Source organism: Syngnathus leptorhynchus, chromosome 11 (assembly GCF_054491065.1).
Source record: "Syngnathus leptorhynchus isolate UIUO chromosome 11, UIUO_Slep, whole genome shotgun sequence".
NCBI lineage: Eukaryota > Metazoa > Chordata > Actinopteri > Syngnathiformes > Syngnathidae > Syngnathus > Syngnathus leptorhynchus.
The window spans coordinates 10817470-10827792 of NC_141205.1; the positions used below are offsets into that span (position 1 = coordinate 10817470).

General features: G+C 43.2%; 1 protein-coding gene across 1 annotated transcript in view; it reads right to left on the reverse strand.

Annotated features, from left to right (window-relative positions):
• Positions 1–4761, reverse strand: part of pdzrn3b (PDZ domain containing RING finger 3b) — a 48046-nt gene extending 43285 nt beyond the window's left edge. Inside the window, exons 1-3 of the mRNA XM_085925022.1 lie at positions 3996–4761; positions 2064–2150; positions 724–831 (exon numbers count right to left, since the gene is read on the reverse strand). Of these exons, the coding sequence (XP_085781148.1) occupies positions 724–831; positions 2064–2150; positions 3996–4709 (909 nt within the window). The 5' untranslated portion in view covers positions 4710–4761. The remainder of the gene's footprint in view (positions 1–723; positions 832–2063; positions 2151–3995) is intronic.
• Positions 4762–10323: the final 5562 nt, after the last annotated feature.

Genomic DNA, 10323 nt, shown 5'->3' on the forward strand with positions numbered 1-10323 from the left:
GAAGGCTCGTTCGCTTAATTCCTCGACCGCCTCGCTCTCACACATAGCCGAGCAAATGAATGTATTCAAGCACAAAACAAACAAGCCTCAGTTGCATGTGACGGATCCATTATGCTGCAAATATTTTAATTGCACGGCTGACAAATTAGCCCAAACATTAACTGGCGATCTCGATGTGAGTATGTCATTTTAAGCACAGGAATGACAGAGAGGGAAGTACTTTCGTCTAAGCGGTTACCACAAACATCTTTGTTCACAGAGCACTGGTCAAAAGGCTTGGGGTAATTTCCTCGAGGTCTGACAATAAAGTCAGACAAACCATGTTTGTCATCTTGAGGCGTGCGGTATTCAACACATGTAATCCACGGAAATGTCTTTGTTCACTGAGACCGTTGTGTAAATTTTGGACGAACGCTTCCATAAAAGCAACTTTTGGGGAGTTAAGCTTTAGAACGTTTTTTTCTTTTTTACAAATATACTCAAAGAATGAAAACGTTGCAACGTTTTAACCTCGCACACCAGATTCATATTCTTGGCAACAGTTAAATCCCAAAATGCTGATTTGAGGTGTTGCGATGTTGTCACCATGAGGTGATTTGTGCGATCACAGAGACATAAATATTCCATAAGTGTTGATAGGCATGACACACCATCCGACAACTTTCCATCTGCAATATCATTTCAAATGTTCCTTTTTGCACGACTGCACCGGGAGTCGCATACCTCAATAATACGGTCGTGCATTTGAAGGCCGTCCTCCTTGTCGGCTGGTCCATTCTCGATAATTTTGGACACAAAGATCCCCTCGGTGGAAGCGCTGTCATGATCATCCTATGAAGGAAATTAGAGACATCACACTTTGAAGTAATCTTGACACGTACAAACTGCAAAATCTACTGCTGGTAGACTGTGTTGGAAAAATAAAAAACTTTTGTGGTTTGGAAACATATAATTAAACTCATACTATGCAGGCAATAAAATGAGCAGCCATCAAATGATCTAATTTTGTAAGGCTAATAGTTACAAATTACTAATTGAACTTATACAACAAATGAGTGAAAGTTGCTAGTTCCAAGTTTTAACATTACATTTCGAATCATAACCAGTGTCGGCTTCCTTCCTCTCTTAAAAGGCAACAGCAGTGTTAACGCAGTTACACTGCAAATTACTCGACAAGTTGGCCCACTCTTGACATTTGCAGACAAACAAGGTCTAGTGGCGACCACAAAAGCTGGCAGCTGATTGCTGGTAGCAGCCATTTCGAAAACGACAGCCACATGAAAAGCGCATGTCAAAAGCTAAATGGACATTAGTTCTGCCTATCTCTTAATTAATAGCCTCTTCCACAGACTCTTGGCTTTTGAGGTTGGTCGAAAAAGCCAAGGCCAAGCATTATGTCAGCGCTTTCATGACAGCAAGTACTGTAAGTAGCATTGGCAAAATGGAGACCTTCATGCCTTTATAGTTTCCTGCCATAAAACGTTTCAATGTCAGAATCTACGTCGCTACAAAAATTGGCGTCACTGTGGCTGTGGCGAACTTGTCAAGACTTGAGCGGCGTCCGAGTGAAACCGATAGTGCCACCAACTGACTTCCGCAGCAATGAGAACATTTCCCATGTTAACAGGTTTTATTCCAACCAGTGTGTGGCATCATATTCCCATTCTGACTTGAACTAGAATACATAACAGTTCAGGAAATTACAGGCTAGACAAAACAACCTTTGGTTTTTACCTCACCACCAAAATTTCTTCAATTAGAGAGACAAGTCAGGTCAGAGACATGACCCCATATTTAACGCTCATAAAAGTAATTATAGTATTTTTTTTTATCTGTGATGTGCCTAAACCACAACCAAACCGAATATAAGCACAATGAAATATAATATTGCAGGCCCATTCATCCACAGACAGGAACCGTGCTGGGCCATCTAAACTCGGTCTTCCAGGGGAGGATTGCGGTGCTTTAAGTGTGCGCTTTACATTCCTGGCTTGACATATGACACTTGTCTGATCACTAAGGGGGGGAGATGAACTCTCCGAGATGGTCTGCTTTGGACCTACCACACTTGGCTTTCCTCCCATGATGTTAAAGCCCAGAGATCCGCCCTCGCGAAGAAGCACAACTGCCACATTTTTAGTATCTCTTTCCTGCGGGCACACAGAAGAGAGACACGTAGAATGCAGGAACAGGAACAGTTCAGATCATAGGGTACAGATATGTTGATGAGGTGATCTTTAGAGAGGAACTGGGTCGCTTCCAAGATGACAGTCCATACATGCTGCACCGGCTAAATATAAAACAAAGATATCATCGGCATGTACACTGTCCTGACTGGCATGGCCTCAAAAATGGCCGTCATGTGCCGTCGTCAGGCCGTTGAGGAATGCGCATGCAGTCCTGCATTGTGTCACGCCACCATTAGCAACGTACAAAAGGGAAGAAGCCAAGAAGACAATTTCAAAAACAAGATCAAGCTGTTCTGAGCTGCGAGAAACTGCCAAAAGCCCCGAAACAAATTGGATGGATTTCGTAGGTGCTCTATTGTTTAGTCGGCCAGACATTCGAATGAACTCAGAGTAATTAAGGAGCATTTTCTTACACATCTGCAAACACTCTCGCAAAGCTCGCATCCCTAAATGAGAAGAATCTCTTCAGGAGGTTGTAAATTTCCTAAAGCATCAGGTATGTCCAGGTGGTAGAAATAAAAGGCAACTTCCAGTCAGATCTTATGGCCTAACAATAGACAGCAAAAGCCACACATGGAAGTACTGGACTGGACAGTCAATTCTTGAATCAAACTTGTGTCTAAGAAAAGAGATTGACTCTGTTTGCTTGACCAGTTTGAGTGTTTTTTTTATTCTGACTCTGACATGGTTGAAAGCACGCGGACTTTGGCCTCTAACAGTTTTTCATGTATGAGCAGATGCATGGCTACACAGCATCAGATGCATTTTTAAACGTGATCAGCGTCATCACCAAAATAAAGTTGCGTTCTGACACCGGGCTCGGCTTTACTGCTCCCCATAAAAGCCTACATAAACAAAAGAGCGGAAAGAATAAACGCCGTCGGCTGTCTCTTTTCCAGAACAATTGTCGTTTGTTTTATGCTTGTTGAAGGCCTGCCAGAACAGGGGACGGACTCCATCGGGAACGATGTGTTGAGCGTATATCTCAGTGCTGTCAAAGGAAGGATAACAAGCAGGCAAGTTCTCTTCTACCTCCACCAGCAAGTCCATCCATGCCTTACTTACATCTGAAGTGCTATTTACCAGTCTGCGAGGACACATCAACGACACCCACACACTGAACAAATAAAACCCAGAGAAAGCGATGTATGGGTGGCTGGAAGTGGACACACGCATTTAGAATTCTAAGTGGACTTGAAAGTAAAAGATCGAGACTTCTTCCCTCTGAATGACAGCAACAACAACGAAAGAAAGAAAAAAGTTGTCAGTACTGAGTGTCCAGTTAGTGCGAGTAGAAAATAAAGCGGACTGACTCAAGACTGCTCTTGGACTCCACCCTGCCTGCCATTCAACCTGTCCACACGTTTTGCCCTTTAATTTAGGGATTCGATTATATTAGTGCCATGAGATTTTCCTCATGTAAAATCCCTTGGGGAAAACTTTTTTCATTGATCCTAAAGTCTGCAACTGAAGCCAAAAGTGGTGTTAGTAGATCCATCATTTGAGTTTGTTATGACCACTGCACTGAAAGGTGACAGGACGCCCCCAAACAAGCATGCTCCCAGGAGCCAACCCAAGTGGAACCTGGCTCTTGTTGTGTACAGACCTGCAGTAAATATTTAGCACCCCCCCCCCAGCGCCAGCTGGCCAGAGGCACAGCTGACATGCATGTCTCAAAGAAGACTCAGTAAAGTTTCCAAACTGGGAATCAGGTTAGGAGACAATGGTAACTCCCAAATTTTGGACACTTTAAAAGTTGTTTGCACAATGCACAATGTTGATCGCCACTTGCTGCTCCCCACTTACCTTGCAGGAGAAAGTCACCGTCCTAGTGAGAGAGTCGATCCTCTCGCTGTACTCTGCAAATTTCTTCTGGTACTTCACCGCCGTCATCTGCAACTCGGCGTGAGCGGCGGAAAGTTGCGCCAGGAGCGCTTTCTCCCTCTTGTTGCCTTCAATTGTCTGTTTCTTGAACTCACTATCCAGGCACATCATTTTGTATTGCAACACGCCGTTGTGCGCCTTCAGGGCACGGACGCAGCAGTGCTCGTTGAGTCGCTTCTCTTTGAGCGTGAGCGTCAAGCCGCAACCGCGCTCGCAAATGCCCGCCGCTCGAAACTCGCACGTCTCCCGCATGTGAGCATCCACGTCCCGCAGGCTGAGCACCTCGTTGCATCCTTTATTGCCGCACTTGGCCGGAGAGTAGTCACACATGCCGGCGTGCTCGGCCAGGTGCTGCAGCTTCACCACCGCGTCGCAGCCCCGCACATGGTTGTCACATTTGATCTCCAGCTTCAGGATGAGGTTTTTCAAAGGCAGGACGTGGTTCAATTCTTTGGAGGAGATCCGCTGGCATTTGACGGGACAGCTGCTCTGCTGGACGACCCAAGGTAGAACGCAACCAGAGCAGAAGACGTGGCCGCACGGAGTAGTCAGTGGGTCTTCCAGAACTTTATTGCATAGATTGCATTTCAAATCCGGGTCAACTGTTCCACTGAAGCGGTCCAGCTCGTATCCCATGTTTGTCCGAGGCCGAATCCAAACTTGTGGGCTCCCCACCCCCGCAGCGTGAGACGGAGCAGTGGGACGTTCTTAGCTGGTCATCGGAAGAGCGCTCGCACACCAAATAACGTTGCGAGGTCCTCGCAGCCTGAACTCCTGCAGGACTTTTTGGTGCGTTTAAGCGCAGCTCGGAAGATCCTAAATCGATCCACGAGTAGGGTTTTTTTTTTTTTTTTTTTGCTTTAAGTTTACTGAAAGGTGCGTAAATGCAAAGAAGAGAAAACTAAGAATACTATTTAGGAATAAACTGAGGATTGGACAGAATTACAGTCAGTGCGTCAAATTGTTCTTCAAACTAATACAGTGGAGCCTCGGTTTTCGAACCAAAAAACACAAAGATGCTCCTAAAGCAATGTGACAGTGAGCGTCCGGCGCGCTGCGGTTGCGCGACCGGACCAAATTAAGCTCCCTGCGCACTGAGGTCCACTTAAATTTTGGAAAGTCCATTTGGACTTTAAAAATATTTTCTAAATTTTAGTGACCGCTCTGTCACAATCATGTGTCCAGCATGGTGCAGTTGCCCGGTCGGCGGCGCGCTACGGTTGCGCGTTCGGCAGTGCGCTGCAGTTGCGCGATCGGACAAAATTAAGCTCCCTGCGCACTGAGGTCCACTTAAAATTTGGAAAGTACATCAGGACTTTAAAAATATTTTCAAAGTTTCAGCGACGGCTCTGTCACAATAATGGACCAGCGCGGTGCACTTGCGTGGTCGGCGACGCGCTACGGTTGCAAGTTTGGCGGTGTGCTGCATTTGCGCGATCGCACAAAAATGTGCAAATGAAAAAATGCTTAAAAAAGGCGTTTTTTTTTGCTTGGAACAGATTCCCCCCCTCCCTATTATTTGTAACGGGGAAACATGATTCGTAATTCGAACATTCACTTGCCTTCTGGAACGGATTGTGGTTGAATACCGAGGCTCCACTGTACAATGTTGTTTTTAAAGCGGATTAAACTTAGCTTTCAAGCTCATGTTAAAGGAAAAGTTTCAACTTAGCCTTCAAGCTCATGTCAAAGGAAAAAGTTGTCAATTAGGTATTCACTTGAACAGCTAGTCTCAGTGGCACTGGATGTTATGCCCGATTCATGTTTGGCTTCTCTGGGAAGCCTGCTGTCTTGTGCTGGTTCAAATTTTGGTATGCAAAGAGGATTTTTTTAAATTCCTCATACCTGTGCAAAATACCAAAATGTCCAGAGCTCACTGAAATTGTACGAGGGAGTGTGTTTGTGCGTGTGTTTCTGTGTTTGTGTGCCCTAAAAAAAATGAACAAACAAAAAATACATGTATATGGCAAAAAAAAGGCTGTCTCCGTTAGCTATGGCTGGTTTCCGTTGCTATCACTGAACGTAGCAGACACCTTTGTTGCAAATGCAAAGGACAAATCTTTACATCAGCAATGTGGGCACTTTGTAAGGTTTTTGGAATTGGGCCATCGCATAATCAACACCTTTTCATAGATATGAAAAAAGCATGAGGGTCATGCGGGAACCTGCCAAATAAGTTACTGCTGTTCAAAATGCTGTCTCATGTTGTGAAGTGTCACAATATACTCCAGAAGAAAATACATTTGATATCTCCTATTCACATTTCTAACAAAAAATGCTGACAAAGGCATGGTTGAATTTTTATACTATTTTTTTTCATCACCATTGTTGTCGGCTACTTTTGGTGGTCGTAGACACTTTTTTTGTGGCTCCAAAGCCTTAAGTGACTGTGCAACTGGGAAATGTCTCACAGGAACCAGCGAGGCATCAATGGGCTCATCGAGTACACTGACAGATGGTGTGAACTAAATAATTGTGAGTTGGAGCTGTCATATATATTTTTTTTTTTAACTGAAAGAGGTTAAACATAGCCTTTTCAAATTGCATAAACATAATCACTGCGTTTCTGAAACAAATGAGGTGCATGACATAATCACATCAACAGATCAGTTACCAAATGCCGTCGATTATTATTCCAATCGGGAATAAAATGACTTCTTACCACAGACTGCAGTGAGTCTCTCTGGGAGGCCAGAAACGGGATGTGGGTCAGTGATGTGAGGACTTACCCAAAAAAGTACAGAAAACTCCATTTAACAGGAAGTCAAAGTGTGAAAAACTGAATCTGACCTAGATCTGAAGTTCCATACTAATGAGATCTTCATGGAAGAGAAGGGCATATGGTCGACACTGCACCTTGGTGGGCTTAAATGCTTCACTGGCCAAAGCAAGAATTTGCATCATTATTGTCTTCCATTTGTTTAACATTATTTTTATTGGAATGCAGGAAAGCGAAGATAAAAGAGAAAAAAAATCCATACTGGATTCATTTGCAGCACATATTTCACATGCCAAAACAAACCCAAATTATACACTATATGCTAATGAGCTGAATGTTTAAAATAAATGAGTTGGATGGGAAAAGCTGAGGTAAACCACGCGGCATCGGACTTTTATGTTACTACGCTTATGATATTTTTTCTACGTGGGGAATATGTTTCAAAAAAGTCTTGATATTTTATGCTGGACTAGCACCCTGCAACGCATTAGTCACAGAGGTTCCAAAGGCACAAGTGTGTAATATTAGGAACAGATGAGTGTCCCACTCCCACCAGAGGAGAGGGGGGGGGGGGGGGGCTAGATGGTGTGTGTGTGTGTGTGTGGGGGGGGTCATTTGAGAATCTCCAATCATAAGTTCCTTTCTGCAGCCTAAGAAGTACTGCTGATTTTCTGGAAGCTCTGTTCCCACTGGGTCTATAAATAACATACATAGTGAAATGGGCTCTCTTTATCTCAGAGGCTTATTCAAGTGTAGCAAAAAAAAAAGGGGGAAAAAGAAAAGAGCATTCCAAAGTTTGCTTTCATCTTGATATGAAGCACATTTGATAACATAAAAAGCGATTACATTCACTATATTAAGATCATTTACACGAATTGACCATCGTGCTATGCACGTGCTTGTCATTAAATGTCCATCGACACACCCCTGAGCAACATCAATTTACCCTGGTCCAGTAGGAAAATTTTACTTCTTTGCCAATTCTGATTGGCCAAATTAGAGAAACCTACTGAGGATTAAAAACAAAACCTAATATGTCTGCAAGATCAGTTACGCAGATGGAAAAGCTGCACCGGTAGAGGCAAAGCTCTTCTTGTTGGAGCCTGTCACCCGAATGAGAGTGACAGCAGGACTGGAGCGCCAGATAAAAGGTGCTCTGCTCAAAGCTTGCTGATAATGAGAACAGCCACCGTGAAGCTGACATCAGTGTTGACAGCCAGTGCAACCGGCGTACTTCACACTTGCACATACTCCCGGAATGGCAACTTCTCACGCATGGCTGGCGACCATGTCGTGTACAAGATACCAACACCACACTTGATTCCATTTAGTCTTTGGAATACAGCTGAGCAACAGCCGATTTCTAAATTCAGCAACAAAGGCACAGAATAAAAGGAGGATAAATATCATCAGTGTTAGCTTAACATGGGTCAATAAAAGGTACTTCCAATGCCATTATTTTGTATTTGATCAAACAGAAAAGCAAGCGGTCCGATTACTAGCAGCAACGATTTCAGGAGAGCAACATGGGGTCGGGTTCAGCGAGGGATAACTCAATATACACGGAAACAAGGCAATGGGCTGTGGAGGGAACATGACCAGCTAATCGGAAACAAGTCCCCTCTAATTAGCCGTTACCAAAATAACAGACTGAGGTCATAGCTGTTGTTCTCCCTCCAGAGGAACAAAAACATTTATTTGACAAAGAGATAAAAGAAAAGACGCTTTTTGATCATTTCATAAAAGAAGATCATTTCTGATCTTCTTTTATTGTCAATTGTCTTTTTGTACATTTAGTAACAAGGCTCGTTTTTATACGCCCGTTAAAAGCTCAGATGATTGCAAGGCCGGGTCTCCCAGGCTAATGCTTCAGATGCCTGAGAGGCAAATACCTCGACTTTGTCCAAAAGAGCCTTTGCCTGACTGCTCTACCTGGCCAGATGAGATGGGAATGGCGATAGCCACTCTGCTTATATTCTTGAGTGCAGTGTGAAAATAAACACACTTCCACTCCATGGTTTCCTGTAAACAAATGGGAAAAAAAGCCCACCCTCTTTTATTTGTGCTATTTTCGATGCCGGTTGTTCGTCTTGCTGATTGCGATGCAAGATAAGTCTCACAAAGGATCAGTGTGTGGGCAAAATAACATTCTGAGGCTTTGGCTAGAAATGTGTGCAAAAGGATGTTCATTTTTTGCACGTCAGAACAAATATCTTATTAGCATTTCATTTCCTGGCCTGCTTCTGAGGGACTAAATGAGCAAAGAATGAATAACCTCTCAAACAGAAAGGAAAAGATTGACCTTGAAGTGTTTCTTGTTTATTTCTCAGATTTTTTTTTACTAAAATGAGCATTTTATGCGACTGCAACACAAGGAAGGAAAGTTCACAGCTGTAGAGCACAATTCATGCACAAGGCAAATCAAAGTGCTCCACAAAAGTCTCAATGTTCCATACAAAAGTCTCCAGGAGAAATGTATTCTTTAAACTGTATTGGCAAACACAAACCGGAAAGCAAAACAAATGAAAAGAGGAGCATCATTGTTTGCTCCAGAGGTGGTATTAAGTGGCGCTCATCTCAAGCAGAACAACACCCCCAAAACAGTCCTTCAGATGTTCACAAAGTGTGAGACTGACAGCTGTGATCAATGCTTGCTGTGTGAGTGTCTTCAAAATATTCGGGTGCATTCAAAGGCGACGTGAGAAAAGTTACAGGCCTGCAATTAGTAAGATAACGATCACGCTGTCAACAAATTGTGGCGTCTTCGCACTTGGCAGCCCTCGGTGCTTGAAATTAAAGTTCCATCTGATAGGCTCTTTCTTTTCTTGTCTTTTAATACCAACAAAGTTATCTGTACTAACATATTCATGAATTTTTGTCCTTAAAAAATAACATTTTAACTATTTTTCCAGTCCTGTTATTGTTTACTGTGCAGGGCAGACTTTTCCCAAGGCCAAGTTAAAAAAAATAAAAATAAAATACAGGCCATAGTTTGCTTCTTTCGTCTGGATCGGGTACTTTCAGCTTAATATTGAACAAATAGTGCCATCTAGAGGAGTTCCAAAAATACAACTGTTTCATGAAGCAATTTTGAAGCATCACTTTCCCATCACTGGAAATTAACAGCAATTTTATTTTGAAATGGTTCACCGCATTTCCTGGTTGACGGTGGGGGAAGGTTGAGCTCTGCAGAGACGTAAGGAGGAGAGGCCTGAGAAATCGGTTCAAGTTCAAAACGGTTCCAAACACCAAGACACTCCAACAAGTGCTCTTGAGCGTATCTGGCATCGAATACCCAATGAGCATTGCTGAATATCAGCATTCCAAATGTGGATGTTAATCCTCTTTAAGTCAAAGGACACATTGCTCAAAATATCTTGTGCGCATCCAGAAAAGAAAATGAAAAATCCAAAAGTGGATAAATGTATCAGTGTTTTGGCTGCTTCCGTCACGTGCTCCACTCTAGCTCAAGTGCTTCCTTTCAGACAGCTTGGCATCTGTCTTCCATTACGGTCATCATTTTCAAACATT